Source organism: Dromaius novaehollandiae, chromosome 8 (assembly GCF_036370855.1).
Source record: "Dromaius novaehollandiae isolate bDroNov1 chromosome 8, bDroNov1.hap1, whole genome shotgun sequence".
Taxonomy (NCBI): domain Eukaryota; kingdom Metazoa; phylum Chordata; class Aves; order Casuariiformes; family Dromaiidae; genus Dromaius; species Dromaius novaehollandiae.
The window spans coordinates 21,545,106-21,562,263 of NC_088105.1; the positions used below are offsets into that span (position 1 = coordinate 21,545,106).

At 41.7% G+C, this 17,158-nt stretch overlaps 1 protein-coding gene across 14 annotated transcripts in view; it reads left to right on the forward strand.

Moving 5' to 3' along the window:
- Nucleotides 1-8,896, forward strand: part of DPYD (dihydropyrimidine dehydrogenase) — a 381,364-nt gene extending 372,468 nt beyond the window's left edge. For all 14 annotated transcript variants that reach the window (XM_064515868.1, XM_064515870.1, XM_064515869.1 and 11 more), the window contains 2 exons: nt 4,588-4,728; nt 7,449-8,896. In XM_064515868.1, coding sequence (XP_064371938.1) covers nt 4,588-4,728; nt 7,449-7,619 — 312 coding nt within the window. In that variant the 3' untranslated portion in view covers nt 7,620-8,896. The remainder of the gene's footprint in view (nt 1-4,587; nt 4,729-7,448) is intronic.
- The last annotated feature ends 8,262 nt before the right edge of the window (nt 8,897-17,158 follow it).

Here is a 17,158-nt window from a genome sequence, read left to right on the forward strand (position 1 = left end):
GCCTGCAAGGCCGCTGAGGAGTCCTGCCTGAACTGAGAGTTATATTTGCAAATGTAGGTTTACTAATGTGATGGCTAATGAAAAGCTAATCACCATAAAATGTTTGATATATTAACATTAAAAATGCAACTATAGTAATAAAGGTAGCATGTAAAAATAACATCCTCCTGAACAGATCTGTTCCTTGTGTGTACTCAAAACCACATCTGCTTAGTCTAGTGACAGAATGAATTTTTTCTGTACTCATTAGTAACATAAAACTAATGGATTCTGCTCTCATTCTCACCATAGCAACAGAATTCCCTGCCAGTGCCAGTTGCAGGACTAAATTCCTTTCCCAGTTTGTTCAGTGCAGTTTTGTTGAGAAGAGTGGGACAACACAGCAGTAACCTAAAGGAGCACTCAGAGTCATTGAGATTGCAAAGGTGCAACTTAGGACAAAATTTAACTTTCAGATTTTTTTTATTGCTGCTGATAATGCACAAGGCAGAAAGAACACAGCTTGACTTTCACAACCTGGCTTCTGTTTGCAGGTCTGGCAGCTGGCAAAAAAAATCATTATACAGTAAACAGTGCAAATTTGATCTGGAGGCCATTGAAATATACTTAGTGTGGAATCCCATAGTACCATTTTAGACAGACACTTTTTAGAGTGAAACTACACTTTAAACTGTGAAAGCTGATTATTTCTTGCTGCACTGTTTATTTTGTTCCAAACATTTATGATTTGATGGAAGCAAGAAACTCTGAGATAGCTTAAGAAGCTGTAAAAGAGTGCACCTGCAAAACATTTTTAAGTACCGTTACTTTTTGAGTCAATAAAGTCTTGAAACTTCGCAGATGAATAAAGATATAGGTCTTGCTTGAGAGAAAGAAATGATTAAAAGACACGTCATCCAGGAGTATAAATGAGCTTTGCTCATTGACACAGTCTTTTGAAATCACTTCCAGGCCTCTAAAATGCCATCAGCCTCCCTATCTGGAATCGTAGGCCCCACAAAGTGTATTTTGTGAGCTGTGAAAAGTGAGACTTGGTTACAAATTCAACAGTGTCACATGCATTGTTTTTTATATTCCCTTTGTAGGTTTTTTGGCTGGAAAAATCCATTTTGATTATGTTCTTCTAAGCAACCGTTTCAGTACCTTTCCTCAGCTTACCTAATGCTATCCTAAAATTTGGTCCGTCTCCCTCAGCCACCTCTCTGGAAGGCCATTAACCACCTTATTCCTTTCTTATTAAAAAATCCTTTTCTAATTTCCAGCTTTAAATTTATTCATGGCTGGCTTATAACCATGTGTTCTTGTGCGAACATTGTCATTTAGCTTAAATAGCTCTTTTCCCTCCCTGATGTATGTATAGAGAGACATCATATCCCTGCTCTGCCTTCATCTTGCTAGGCTAAACATCCTCTTAGGCTATTTTGTGTCCTCTTGGAAGCAAGACCCTGATTATCTGAGTAGTTCTTCTCTGCAACCTTCTTGAGCTTTGTTTTTTTATTTTAACATCCAACCCCTACTTAAAGAATACAGATGTGAATCCAGCACCTCCCTGGGAAAGTTGTGCTGGGTTAATTACCTATGCTGTTTAAACGTCTGCCTGCTTTCTGGTTGGGGTTTTTGTATCTTAAGCTCCCAGCACTGCATTTTGTGATGCCTTTGTCTGTTAGATTTAAAAGCACTTCACTTTTGGGAATCTCCCCATGCAGATACCTTTAAAACATGAGCACACAGTGAAAAGCTACTTCATTTTATGTTACACAGGTTTTATATCATTTATTCAAACTCTGAAATACAGAGTCACAGTCTAGTACTTGCAGACACCACATGCATTTGTGACATACAGCGGAAGGTTCGGGGGCTATATACACAAGAGAAAGGCTTTTAGGATACTCGGTATCGCTGGAGGCAGTAGACTACACAAAGTCTCACATATTTATTTTGAAATCTGTAACAGGTATGATGCAGACAAACCTACAGGAAACTTCCAACAAGCTGGAGCAGAATTCTACAATTACAATTTTAAAATTATGGTACAGAATACTGAGACATGGAGTAAGACATGGAGATGAAAATACAGGAGTGTGGGCAGCTTTCCTAAGGGATTACATTTGATTGAGTTACTGTAGCTCATCAGTGGAGGCACAGAAAAGGGCTGTGTGCTCAAGCCTAGCCCTTGCAATAGCGAAGTAAAAAGATTAGCTTAAATACTTTCATGGTGATTAATTGACCTTTAATAGTGGTTTAAGCAAGCAGATTTTACTTCAAATTTGCAATGAATTTGGACCATGCACATAGCTTGCACAGCTCTGGTGATGAGTGCTAACTCATTAAGCTATGATAACGTCCTCACTTGCAGTTGTCTGTCCACACTTATAGAGTCTCTCTTCAATTCTATTTTCATGCTGCCTTTAGCAATGTGCTATAGCTGTTTTATCCTGGAAGATCATTAATGTCCTATACATGTTGCTAAGAAGGACTAGAAAGCTTTAGCTCTTGGATGGATGCAACCAAGGTATTTCATGCTTAAGCAAGTCAGGGTTTTGGCACAGACAAAATGTTTGAGTATTTTTGGAAGAAGAAAAGAGTACAATTTCCTTGTCCTTCCTCCTGGATTTGGGATATGGCTGAATTTCTTACCTCAGCTGTCATTAATAACAACTTCCTTTTCCCATAGATCCTACCACTGCATCCAATGAACTAGAAGTTTGTCTCATTGCATAAAGATACTCTTGTGATTTAAATGGTCAAGGCCAGGTAGGCCTCAAAGTTAAAACTTCTCTGAGATGAATGGGAGCCATTCACTCAGGAAGTAGAGCTGTTGCTTAGTTTTTGGCAGACTCAAGAAGAAATGGTTGCACCCATTTTTGCATTAATTCATGTAGCAAAGCTTTCCTTTAGAGGTAACATTGATAAAGTCATACTGCCTATTTTCCTTTGAGGTAGCACAGGAAGAGTCATTGATGCTTAGTGTGTTTGAAAGTAAAGCTGCCCAAAATAACATATGCAATGAAAATTTAAGTTACTGTAATCCAATTCCTCTGCAATTTTCTAAATGAGAATTGAAAACAATATAGAGCATTGTATGTGATTATGAATTATACAGGTTAAATATAGTATACTACTACAAGCTTAAAGTGGTTGCTAACCATTTCAGAACACTTTTTGGCCAATAGGAATAAGATAAGTATTGCTTGTTCAAAAAATACTGAGAAACAGAATATGAAAAGTAATTCTCATCATGTTTCTTGATCATGCAAGACCAAAGGTAAACACTTTGAAGCTTACAATTCTAGACAGACTTGTCTGTGTCTCATATTTGGCCTGATCTTGAGAGTTTTTCAATTGACTTGGATGAAGTTCCATAATGAAAATCACAATGACTTCTTGGTTTATTACGGTAGCATGATTTTGAAGCCAGTTCTGCTCTCCTATAAGTCAGTGAAATTTCTCTAACACTTAACAGTTATTCCTGGTTTTGCAGTGAAAGTAAAATGTATTGTTCCATCGTATAGCCTCCACTTACAGACCTCAGTTATTTTTTGTAACAATATAGAATCCTGTATTTAAAATCTGGCTTGTTTTTCAAGGTGGGTACTCTTGTTGAAGCCCATTTAGTAACCTCAGAAAATATCCAGTCAACCGATATAGTACTACCAATATCACTACCTTGAAGTAAGTTTGTTAAAATGCAGCAATGTCTATCATCTGCCCATCATCTGTGCTGTACTACCCATGTAGTCTGAACAACCCGGGATTTGTTCCATCTCTACCGTTGACTCAGTGCGGTTGAACTGCCACTGAACTGTCCACTTCCCCTTATGTAAAGCAGAAATGGTTTGAGGCCTGTTATGTCCCAACAGCTTCTTTCAGAGATAAGGTCTTCCCCTTGCAGTACGTACCCATACTGTGCCCTGCCATGCACATTTTGCATTTGCAGCACAGGTGTAGAAAACTGATCGCATAAACCTCCATTTCTGCTTCTCCTACCTGTGAAGTTTGCAGAACTGAATCAAGAATTACCCTGATCAGACCCACATCTTATTCCTGTACAATATTTGCAATAAACCGATCATCTTCATGTCATTTGCTCATCTTTCTAAAGAAAGAAAAGCAATTATTGTTCTCTTTGTCAGTTTATTTGATCATGCCCCTTTCTTTTCTTCCTGTGAGTTCTTAAATCTGTGCTAATGAAAAATAGCCAGGGATGATCAGGTTGTTTGTGTGATGTGTTTGTGTCACTCCTCTTTTGTGCTCCATTTTGCTTCCTGAAGCTTCACGTAATAATGACAAAACATAGAGGAAATCAAATAGCACATGCAAAATCAAGTGCTAAATGTGTAAGCTATTTGTGTACAGATATGTATTTTAAGCTCTGCCTGCATTTGAAATGTTCCTGTATGGAGCATTCTTTGTGTGGATTTTTCAGGATATATGAAGCTTAGCAACTTGAACATTTATAACAAAAATCCTAAACACCATCACAATGATAGCTAAATCTTTCTTATTAAAATACTTGAGTGTGCTCCTATGCAGCTATAGAAACAATTTAGGTATCTTCTAAATGAGTCAATAATTTTTTTTTTCTAGGATGTAATTGGAAAAGCACTGCAGTATATTGGAACATATGGTGAGCTCAGCAACACAGAGCAAGTTGTGGCGCTGATTGACGAAGAAATGTGTATCAACTGTGGCAAATGTTACATGACCTGTAATGATTCTGGCTACCAGGTAAGAGCACAGCTGTAATTAGCAGAAAGGCACAATGAGTTATCTTTCTGCTGCTGGGAAGAAAGAATCCACCTTCTGTTAATGAGCAGGTGGTAAAAACAGATGTATAAAATACTGGATTCTAACCCCAGCATGCTCCCAGGCTACGCCGTGCAAGGCCTGTCTGAGCCGTCTGTACGGCGGTGGGGACACCGCTCAGCAAGGTGTAGTCTGGAGGACCACATCTCGCCTCCTCTCTTGAGGTCGCTCTCCTGTTCTCTCCCTAACTGCACGTCAGAACTGGGATTCTTTTTAAGAGGAGGAAAATGAAGGAGACTCATTTCACATGGCAGTAAATTTAGTTCTTTGGAGATCTTCAAGTATGTGAAGGAGAACGGGAAGAATGCATCCAATCCCACTCCCAGGACCTGGGGACACAGGAGATGTTCTCATTGCCAAACTCCTTTTAAAAAACCTAGTTGCTGTTCCATCAGCCTAACTGAACTGAACCAATGCAGGTTTCAGGCAGGTGTTTTTTTGTTTTGATCTTGATTGAGGTACAAATCCTTTCTCCAAGATACCTGCCAGGGTTTAGAGCAGTAGGTTGAAATTTGCAGAAATCATTGTGACCAAAAGATGGACAATTTTGAGCTGGGGTTGCTGTTCCAAGCAAACTATTTCTTTCTGCAGCGTGTATTAGCATAAGTTGTAGGGAATGTATTGGCATTTCTACATACCACTCCTTGTCATGTCTGCTGGAGCTGACGGACTGGTCTGTGGTAAGAAGGGTCTCAATCCTGGGGCTGCACAAGAGGACACACATTCTTTTAGAAAACCAAAATATGATCCATCGTAATCCAGTGGATTATCAAATCCAGTATGCATTAAGCAGTAATTTCTACAAGAATTTTTTCATCCAGCTCATCATGAGAACAGTTTGTCAAAAACAAATATTTAACTGGGCAACAAGTTTCCTCTGAGCACCGTGACCTTTTGTTTATTCCTAATTCAGTCTATTCAATAGTAAGTCTGATGATTTTAACTACATACAGTAAAAAAAGATGTCTCCCCATTTAAAATCAACCCCTGCAATTACAACAAGCATTTCAGAGCAAAGGTAGACACATTTTTTTTCCACTGATAAGAAAAAATTAATGCTGCATCTAAACTGGATTAGATTATTACAGTAGTCTTCTAACTATCTAAATTTATTCTTGATACTGCAGTCTTTACTGCTTCTCCTTCCGTCAGATTTCCCAGGGAAGGGGAGGAGGTAGCCTTTGGAGAGTAAAAGACTGTGTTCTCATTTAGTGCAACTTACTTTTCTGTAACTGAAAATAATAAAATACTTGGCACCAAAAGAACCAACTCTTAAAACCCAAGGGAGTTTTCTCAACAGGAAGAATGTTTTTCCCACTACTTAATTACAAAGAAATTGAAAGTCCCCCTCCTCTTCCACTTCAAAAAATCATCTGCTTTATGCTGATCTTGGTTTCCAAAATGGCCATGCTGCTCTGCAGAGCTGTCACCTTGTAGGACTGGAGCTGAAAAGCTTTCCTTGATTTAAAATTAATGCTGGAGTCCTAAATTCCTCTACCTCTGAACCCTCTTTCAAGATGCGCTTTGTTATTAGGGAAAGGGGAATGAGTCCTTCCCAAACACTCACAAACCAAAGCTTGCTTTGTCCTCAAGCTAAACTAAAACTTGTAGATTCAGGGCAGTTAGTGCATACTTTGTGCTCTTGCTGGTTGCTACAGCAACTTCTGTGCTTCCCTGGTAGCGAAACCCCAGTGTCTCAAACCTGCCTTTGGAGCAGACCTGCAGAAGCACCTAGGAATAGCCCATCTCCTCTCTTGCTCCCCCAGCTGCAGACGGTAGTGAGGAGGATTTGCTAAGACACCACTTGCCTGCAGATCAGTGAGAGTTCGGCTTTAAGGCATGACCTTTCCTTCCTAAAAGTCTTAAAAGTAAATTCAGCTCAGTGGTTTTTATTTTTACTTCTCTAGGTTTGTTTCTTAGATATTGAAGCTTTTGCAGTTGTGTGATGCTTTTGTTTTTGCTTTTAATTGGCATTTCCATTATACCAGGAGCTTATTTCATTGAGACAGCAATTGTTATTTCGCATTGAAATACACTCATCACACTAATTGGTAATGAGGATTCACTGCGTGGAAACATGAGAAATAAAGGAAGCTCTGCCTGCCCACAACCCAGATATCCCTTTCGAAGATTTGCAAAGAAAAATAATCACATGAGGCACAGCATGCTGTATTTGTCACTACTTTTTATTAAATTAGATTGTTTATGCTGTGCCGAAAATTAAAGTCAAAAGACCACGTGGTAGTGTTTCCAGCCAGCATTGTGTTGAATCCATACAAGAGTGTCCTGATATCTCCTCTGAACCAGTAAACCTGCTGAATTGCTATGTTATGAAATATTTTCTTTGCATGAAGGAGAAATATCCTTCTGGGATTTTAAGCATCATGGGGCAAACTCATCCTTCCGTAACCAGCCCTCGTGGCAGTGAGCTTTCACCGAGATAGAATTTGGCCCCTATTTCTGGTTTCGAAGTGCTGGGGGGTTGTTTTGTTTTCCTGCCAGTTCGCAGTTGCTATAGCTGCAGTGCAGAATCACACAAAGATGTCTGCAAGTGCTGTAGTACAGGAAACGCAGACACTAAAATGGGAGCAATTTTGACCTTTTCCGTGAGTGACATCAATAATGTTTATTCCTTTTCGCAGGCTATACGGTTTGATCCCGAAACCCACCTGCCCACGGTTACTGACAGTTGTACCGGCTGCACCCTGTGTCTCAGCGTCTGCCCTGTTATCGACTGCATCCGCATGGTTTCCAGGACAACCCCGTACGAACCAAAGCGAGGGCTGCCCTTAGCGGCGAACGCAGCGTGTTGAGGTGATGGGTCCGACAGCTAGTGTGAACTTTACAGTTCGCTGATGCAATTGATTTGCTTTCTAATTAGTACTTGAAAATCTACTCTTATAAAAAAATGTAATATTGATAGCCATTGCAAAGAACACTGTGTTTTCCAATTATTATTTTATGACAATTAAGTTTTTAAATTACAGGAAGGCAGTAATTAGTCAGTCACAGCTGTCAGTTGTCCATTATTTGAAATACAACTTTTTCCTTACAATTCATGCCACAATTTCCAAATTCCTCTAAAGTCTGCTTAATCTTTATGTAATTTCTGTCTGTAAATGTAATTAAGAAAGCATTTTTAATGAACTACAAATCAATGTACAAGCTAACTGTTTTCAAGGAGGCATTTTGTAATTAAACATTGCATTTAGTTTTAAAATAGTTTATTAGAAGATGTGATTAAGTACATAACATTCAAACAAAGCAATGTGGCTTCTATTTTTCTATGGGAAGAAATGAAAGGCAGTTTAAAATAGTATTTAAGAACTGCATTAACCACTTTCAACTGCTATAGTATATAGTAGTGTATTTTTATAATCCTTTCTAATTCTTCCTCACACTAGACATTTTATAGAATAAATTTGCTATCCGTTAACTCATGCTGGACTCTTCAAATTTGTATGTGGCATTGGTTGCTTGATTGTTACTTTTTTCCTTAGTGAACAATTTTATCTATCTAAAAATGTTTAAACCAGATTATTAGAAAGTCCACGCTGGATTTCAGGATTCTGAGCTGTGACAACTTTTTTTGCTTCAAGCTCATCCTCTAAATAACTTTTTAATTGTGTCAATTACTGCTCCAAAATGTGAATGTTACAGGTCAGAGATCTGATTACTTGCAAATGGAATATATACCCTGCAGACTACATTTGCCAAACATATACGTATAGGGCAAACAGGCAAGATGATTTCCCCCAGTGCCAATTCTTCATACTTAGTGCTTATGTATGGTTATAGTAATTTCACAACTAGAAAGAAATACAGATTTGTCTGTATTGCTAAACAAAATCTCAGTATTAATCTCTTTTTCATGTGCAATAGGAGCTTTCTAATATGAATACATTGCAATCTACTTTACTCTGCCTAAAAACATAAAGTCTTTATTTTTATAATAATAATAAATCATGCATCCATTCAATTTCTTATACCCTATATTGTGATCAGCAAATCTTTGATTAAAAGTATACCCTAACTTTCATTTCTTGGTTTATGAATTGTGCACCAAATTACAAATAAATGTTAAAAATAACTTGGTTTGTATTTTCATTTGCTAAATAGGTTTTTCTTGTAGAGGCTTGTCAGGTGGTCTTTCATGATCTCTATAATTCACTCCAGGAATCATTAATGAGTTAATTCATGTGTGCACTATTCCATTAATTGCCTACAGTGCAGAATGCAACACGCGCTTTGCCCCTCTCTGGAATCTCTTTGTCTTCCTTTGACTTGTCCTCCTTTTACATCCTTTCTGCATACACACACACATGCACAAATGTGCCTTGCCTCTCTAACAGTTTAAAGTATCATTTTGTTCAGTGTCCCTGCTTCACTAACACTGTTTTGCGGACACTTTGGGCTCATTCGATAAGACCCCTTGGCAGGCTCAAGCACAGTGTCTCCACTAACAGCTTTCTCTTCATACTTTAATTTTTCTGTTCATTATTGTGGACTTTTCACACTGAAGTAGTAACAGATAATCATATTGCTTAGAAGATATTCACCTGAAACATCATTAAAGCTCTTGGTCTTTCAGTAGTGTCCTATATTCCCTGAGCTATAGGAGACTCACTCACAGTAAGAGCAGACTGTTTGGGGAAAGTTAGAGATGGAGTCTTGCGATTCTGTGCATACACATTTTGAATCCCTTCCAAGGAGCTGGTTGAGAAGCAGTAAGCCCTTGAGACGGACAGGATGAGATATCAAATTCCCATCTTCTGCAGGTAGCATTTTATGATCTCAGTTAGCAAATGCAAGAAAAAGTAGCTCACTAGAGAAAATCCAAAGCACAAGAGACCACCATGGCATGTGCGAGGCTGAACTGGGCTGCTTCTCGTATGTCTTATGGTGCTGTATCATCAGTCCTGATTACCCTTATTAAACTGAAGGCATCACCTAATTTAAGTAGCATAGCACATGTACATCACAAATTCAGCAGCAAAATTTGAGCTTTTCCTATGATATTCAGTAGTCTCAGGATATCCAGTGTGCCGAAGCAGCTTTCAAGTAATCTTTGAAGGATTCGAGACATTCTTTAGGAGTCAAGATTATAATCAAGACTGTAATTTGTTTACGGGAGAAGGAAGAGCGGGTTACACTGTTCAGGTTCTTGCTCGCTGCCCACCCTCTGCCCCACTGCTGTTCCACCAAGTCTATTAACAGTTTCAGGAAATGTGTTCCCAAATGAATGCGAATACTTTCTAACTCTGACAGTCAGCAATAAATCTAAGCACTGCAGGAACTCAGAGAATTGGCCACACTTTTACATTTCCTGCAGGATTGTCTTTAAGTCATCAGGGTGAGGCAAGATATAAACAGGCACCCACAAAGGACATATTCCTGGGGTTTATAGGTTTTTTGCATCTGTCTTGGGGAATCCATCCCTTTCAGCCACATTCAGGAGCCGAGGAAACAAATCAGAAAAATCTGGTCTATTCTGCAAATGCTGTAGCCAGTTATTAAAAAAGGGATATGAATTTTCAAAGTGTAAAAGGTTCCAAATTGAGCTCATATATTTCAGTGATTTAGTTGCACATTTAAGGAATTATGTATTATTAAAGATATGTTGGGCTAGATCCTGCAAACCTACCCCTCATTAATGTTTAGACATATTGTCCTATTGATTACCATTATAAAAAACTGTAAACTATATTTGACATTAAATTATAACAGAAATGCCATAGCTCATCCTCCTCTGCTCCACTAGCACATTCGTATTCGCATCATATTCCTACAGAAAAAGCTCCCCATGTTGAATGTATGCTCTGCAGTCCAAGAAATACTTGAAAAAGCTGCCAAATCTGCTCGTGTGAATCCCAATGCACTCATACACGTTCATTGGAAAAAGAGATGTTTTGCCTTGCTAACAGGCTATACAGGCAGTTTGGTTTTTGGCCTCTAAAATGAACAGACATAATATTTCCGAGGCACTGGATTGACAACCATAATAGCTGCATTTGAAAAATTACATAGGAATTTAAAAATACATATTTTCATGATTTTAGATGAAATATTAATTTCTCCTATTTTCTCTTAATTTTCCTCCTAGCAAAATTAAAATTAGCCTCTGTTCATGAATCCGATGAGTAGCCTGTATTTCCAGTGCTGCAGCCAATGTACATGTGTGCTGTTAGTTGCTCTAATGCTACACTGATTGTTAGACGATGCCTGGTTTGCAGACACCAATTGTTTATTCCATAAAAGTTGGAAGAAGCAAAATGCAAATTACTTTTCTGGCCTCCGTGCTCCTCGCTGTTGTCTCCTCCAGGATGCAGGGCTTTCCCCGATGCGGCAGGTGAGCGCCGTGACGCAGCAGCCGGGGAGCCGCAGAAAGGCTCCCTGTCCCTTCTGCCTTCTCCCTGTCTTCCAGCACATGTTGCTGTCACCTTTGGCTGCTCCAGCTTTGTTGTCTTTTAGCCTTTTATGTCAACGTGGCAAAAGTGACTGCTAGCTTCAAGGCAAACCATCCAAACCCTGCCTGAGTGCCATCAACCCCCCTGCCACATAAAAACCACCTTGTTTAACACAATCCAAGACTGGAGCCATAGAAATACAATGTTAAGCATAGATGTTTCCTATCAGTAAGAAGAGCCTGCCAACATGTTCTGCGCGTTAACAGTGTATGCTTCATTATTAAGCTACTGTAACATGGGGTTGGGCATGTTGTTAAAATTTTATATCTTTCAACGTTTCCTAGTATAAACTATTTTTTTTTAGATAAAATATTTATTTTGTTGGCGATAGTTTCACTTCACGAGGCTGCTCCACTCCTTTGATGAACTGTGGAAGATAAGTTTTCATTGGCAACATCTGGCAACCTGGCAGACTCTCCAGGCAGCTGGATTGGTAACTTCAGAGTTGCTTCTGGGTCTTTCATATAATTAGTCTGCTTATGGACCATCTGGGTTGCTTCAGCTTTGCTGCTGCCATTTTCTTTCTTGTCTGAGAAACTGTACACGCTACAGTCATTTCTTAAGGAGAACAGTTTTTCATAGGTCTTCCTCCGACTGGTGTGCGGGGTCTTGTGCAGATTTCCACACCAGCCTTGTTGCATCAACAGTCCCCACTCATTTCTCGCTCCTTGTTTCTCTGTGTTCAAACTCTGCCCGCTGTGAGTTCTGCTGATGTTGGAGTAGAGCTGCCCGCGTCCACAAAGCAGGGAAGCTGCACGGCTCCTCAGCAAGCAGATACGTGGTTCCTCTTCCTGGGCAAGGTCTCTAAACAGCCTCAGAGCTTGATGATAAACAAACACACACGTATACACACACACTTCTAGTTAAAGCAACACACACTTCTAGTTAAAGCAAAATAAATTTACCACAATGAAAAGCAACCAATCATTTTCTGTAGAAGGATTACTAAGATTTACCTTGCGCTGTCTGCCTGCGTGATTTTGCGTACCCGGGCTGGGCAGCGTATGTGAATTAGCGGATGAATGCTGGAACAGAAGAAACACCTTCCCACTGGGGTCGGCAGCCGAAAACCCGAGCCGTTGGGTTTAAGTGTGCTTTGCCAAATACTAACATACACCTGAATTCACTGGGGAGTCTTGTGCAGTAGCAATATCAAGCATCTCCAGTAAATTCGCCGGTGCAGGCTGGCTGAGCAGAGGGAAGGCTTCCCGCGGTACCCTGGTGCTGTTTTTACGGCCCACGTGGCCGGGCCCCTCTGCAGTAACAGCTACAGCAAAGCCCGCTGGCTTTAAAATGCAGAGGTTAGACAGTGCTTACCTGTCTGCTGAGCCACGGGCCTTTGAATGTGTCTGACAACAGGACCTTAAGACAAGGGCAACAAATAGTTCAAAGCTGCTGCTCACACGTTTTTTTTGAGGTACTGTGTAATGTTCAATAGAGACAGCAGAGTATTAAGTGAATTTCATGCAAGTTCAGTAAAATAGCTTCAACCACTGATCTTTCTTTGTCTTTTCCCAAGATGACGCTCTTTTCTTCTTCAACACATTAAATCATGATATGGTTAAAGTTGGTCCTCAGTATTAATGTCTTCAAGTCTGAGGGCTCTGTTGTTACACTGCAGCCAAGAAAGCAGCAGTCAGTATCAAAAGCTTCCGGGAGACAACTCACAGGAATTGCCTATCATCAGAGTCACACCTCAATAGCTAGAACTAATCATCAGTCTAAGGACATTTTTCTCGCCTGTTTAGGCCAGAGACTAGCAGTAGTCACAGTCACCCTGCCAGTGGCACCACCGCGGGGCCTGGCCCAGGCCACCTCAGGCGGGGCGAGTGGGCCTCCTTGCCTTTGCTTTGACACAGACCTTAATAGTAATTAGTCTCCTGTCCCAGCTGCTGGCAAGGCCATGGGTCACCCTTTGCGAGGCTTTCACGTTAGCACACAGACAAAAGCCCTACAGGATTCCTGTCTGAAATCTTTAAGGATTATTATTTTCAAACAAAATAATGCAAAATGCAAGTGAAAAGAAAACAGGGTCTATTCCCATAAGGTGAAATACCTAACAAACCGGGTGGTAAGCATAATCACGGCTTGATGTTTCAGCTGCCTCTGCAGTGATTTCCTGTACCGTCACGGGTTTAATAACTGCAGGAACTTCCTGATGTAACACACGTGCTGCTGCCCTGTCACATGCAGACCAGGCGCTTTAAAGAGCCTCACGCTGCACTCGCAAGAGCTTTCTGTATGACTCTGCATGGGTAAACCCCTTTTATAAGTTTTATGAGGTGCAAACATATACGCTATTTTATGCTACTAGCCTATTTATTGGATTAGCTAGGGGATTTGATGCAAAAGCTTAAGATGATATTGAAAACACATATCACTTCCATTGTAGCTAAGAAAACCAGCTTTAGCATTAGTGAGACCTTGTATCAGGCATTATGTATAGCCCTTTGGCTTTTTAGCATGGCTGTTCTTTGTTGCTATAGCAACTGAATTAACCATTTCATTAATATAATGGAATAAACCACATTTATTCATTTTTGCACTCACGGGTAATCCACATTCAGCTCTCAGCATACTTGTCAAGCTGTGTCCCTTTCACCTCCGCCTCAAATATTTCCTCAGCTTTTCCAAAGGGCTTTTATTTTTATTTTTTTCCTTGTGGGGAAGAGGGAGCGTTGGTTTTGAAGACTGTTGTATTTTCTGTAATTAGATTTTCCTTCATTTCATTGGCTATCTTCTCTTTGGCATCCCCTAAGTGGAAGAAAAGCCTTCACAGGCAGCACTCTCTGAGCACACTCTGAGAGAAGTGGACACGAGTCAATGGACATAGGTATGGGTAAGTCACTAACTTACTTAAAATAATGAAAATCATGCATTTGCGATCGGCTTGCAGGCTAAGCTTGGCATGATGTGCCCTGCAGTAAGTATTGGCAGTACGCAGACCCGTACGCTGCCCAAACCGACGTGCTGCTGGACTGCAGCGTTAGAAGCAGAAGGGGTGCCACGCTTCTTGTTTGCCCGGGTTCCAGCTGTCCCGAGCCATGCCCACGCTGTGCAGCAGTTAAGGGAATAATTCTGCCCAGCCGGAAAGCCCTTCCCGACACACTAGTGCCAGGTAGCGCGGGGACGGCGGGGCAGCAGTCCCATCGGGAGCCCCTCCGCTCCCCTCCCGGCTGCAGGGCCCAGCCGCGTCCTGCCTGCCTCTGCCCCACAGAGGGGCCCGCGGCCCCCCAGCACCGCGGAGGCTGCAGTTAGTGCCGCTGCGCACCGGCAATGTGACAGCCAGGCCGATACAAGCTCTTGGCTAACATCGCTCTGCCTGTCCTTCCAAAGCAGCCACCAGTGTAAAATCACAGGCCAAATTTCAGCATAGGAAATTCATCATTATTAACAACTTCACATCCAAAGTCATTGCAAATGAAACAGCATGGCTGATACTTTATTTTTTCCTAATATAATGCTAAAGTTAGTAATGTGAAACTGAAGTTTTACTGGCAACAGAGCAGATGATGTGTAAATGATTTTGAGAAATGAGTTAATTAACTTTGCAGGTATAAGCCCTCTCATTAAAAAGACAAGGCGTAGAAGTAACAGCACAATTGCATCATGCCTGCCCTAGGCCTGTTCATTCACTGCAATTTGGGTGAACGTGTAAATCACACAATCTACAAGGGCTAGTAGCGTCTCTACCATTCGCATGTGCTGCCGTCCCTTCTCAAATTAAATTTTAACCACTTCCTCCTAGGCAATTCGTTGCGTAAGAAACGCCCAAAGAGCCAGGAGGAGACAGCTACGGAGCTGTCAAGGGCGAAGGCCGCAGCCGAAGCCAGCCGCGAGAGCCTCAGCACAGAGGCTGGTGGGTGCTGCTGCCGCGCGGGTGGCCCCGGCCGGCTCCTCCGCCATAGCTGCTCGTTGTGCGGTGACGGCGTCCCCCCAGCTGCTTTGCGATACAGGACTAGCGTGATTTTAGTGTTACGTAGCATAATGTTGCAGGTGAGGAGTTTGAACTATTACATGAGGTTAACATTAAGCTTTTGAATCAATGGTTTAGTTTTGGGTGGCTTGTCCTCTAGTAAAAAGTTTAGCTGAGAGAGTATTTCCTTTAATCATGAGCAAAGAGCTTGTGCCTTCAAAACCACTGCATCTAAATGTCAGGGTTCCCCACACAGGAGTTAATACTGGTACAATAATTAACAGACATGACTATACTTTTCTCAACCCTAACCACACTTTTCTACCCTTTACCAGAACTTGGCAGTCTTTAAAAACGGCAATCATGTACTTCAAATATTCAGTAGGGTCAAGTGATTTTCATTTTGGGGGACCCTCAACTGCAATTAATTGGAGCTCTTCTTGTCTGAATACAAGGAAAAGTAATTGTATTGCTTTTAAAATGCAGGCTTTCGAACCAAGCCGGGGCCTTGCTGTCCCGTCCTCTCGGGACTGCCGTGGTGCAGCGACCAGCTGGACCCCGTGGCAGCCCCCCAGCTGCCCCCCTTGCTTTTGGGGCGGAGGAGAAGTCACTGACTTCCAGAGCAGCAGCGTGTCCTCGCCTGCCGTCGGTATCTGCTGCCGCTGCAAACCTGCGGAAAGCAAACCCTTAACCTCTTTTAACCTCCTTTTATGTTCTGCAGCATGAAGGTTAAAAACTTGCTTACCTCCCTCCCGAGGGCCGTTCCCAGGTTGATTAACACTCGGACAGTAAGCTAGGTCTGTAGCAAAGTGGGTATTAGCTATGTCCCCGTCTAGTGCGCGGCTGGTAGAACTCAGTAATGCCGGTGGCTCCTGGGCCAAACCCACCGGGGAAACAAGAGGTGGGCCTAGCGCCAGAAAGACTTCGGGCATCGGGATAAAATTAGCATCTTAAGAAGAGAAGGGAACGTGTCACCAAGTGCTGAACTAGCCAGACAGAACTAAAAATAGGTGGGAAATGTCTGTAATATAACAGAAAGAGCATGACTTCCTATTACTTAAACTGAAACAGCATTTTCCAGGGGAAAATCTTAGGCATACAAACAATGCCTTAGAAAAGTACCCAGCGGCAATATATGTGTGTGTGTACATCTGTGTAGATATATATATAAAAAAATATATACATATATTTTTATATTTTTTTTTATATTTATATATGCTTTATATATTGCACATTTCATATATAGTTCTAGACAGATGTTTGTTAATGCTCACTGTTGAATTTCTATTTTTCAGGAAGTCATCTGAGAGACTGATAAAAAGCTCTCTCCGAACACATTTGTCTCTAACAAATACAGCTTAAAGCCTGTTTGTGGAAGGGGGGGGGCGGGGGCGGAAAATGCTAGTGGTACCGATGGATGTGATCCTAAAATCTGCAGTAAAAGACATCTGTAGTACTGCTTTTTCTTTCTATTTATTTATTCGCTTCAGCAATCAACCAGCAAAAACATGGGACATTGCAGCCATATTATGGAGGGGGGGACCCCATCCAATGTAGAGATGATTTAGCTGCCCTTCAATCACCAGCCTTGCAGAGCTGCTGCCCCCCAGGGCCGAGGCCGTGCCCCCACGTCCGCACGCAGGAAACGGGTGCTGTTCTCGCAAGTCAAATAGCAGCTGGGGAAAATAATTCCTCGGTGCGACGTCTTTACGTACAGACCCATGCTTTTACCACCGCCAGCACCAACAGAGCTGGTTATCTGGGCACGACGAAGGGCATGCAAGGAGACGTTAAAGCCAAACGACACCGGGCCGGTAACCTGCATCGGGGCCGAGGTACAGCGGGTGCTTTGCTGCCGCGAGGGCACAGGGAATGAGCAGCCTCAAAACGGCCCCCCCGGGAGGTGCGGGGCTCCCCGGGGTCCCGCCGCGCCTTCGGCGGTGCACACACTTCCAGCGCTAGGAGCTGG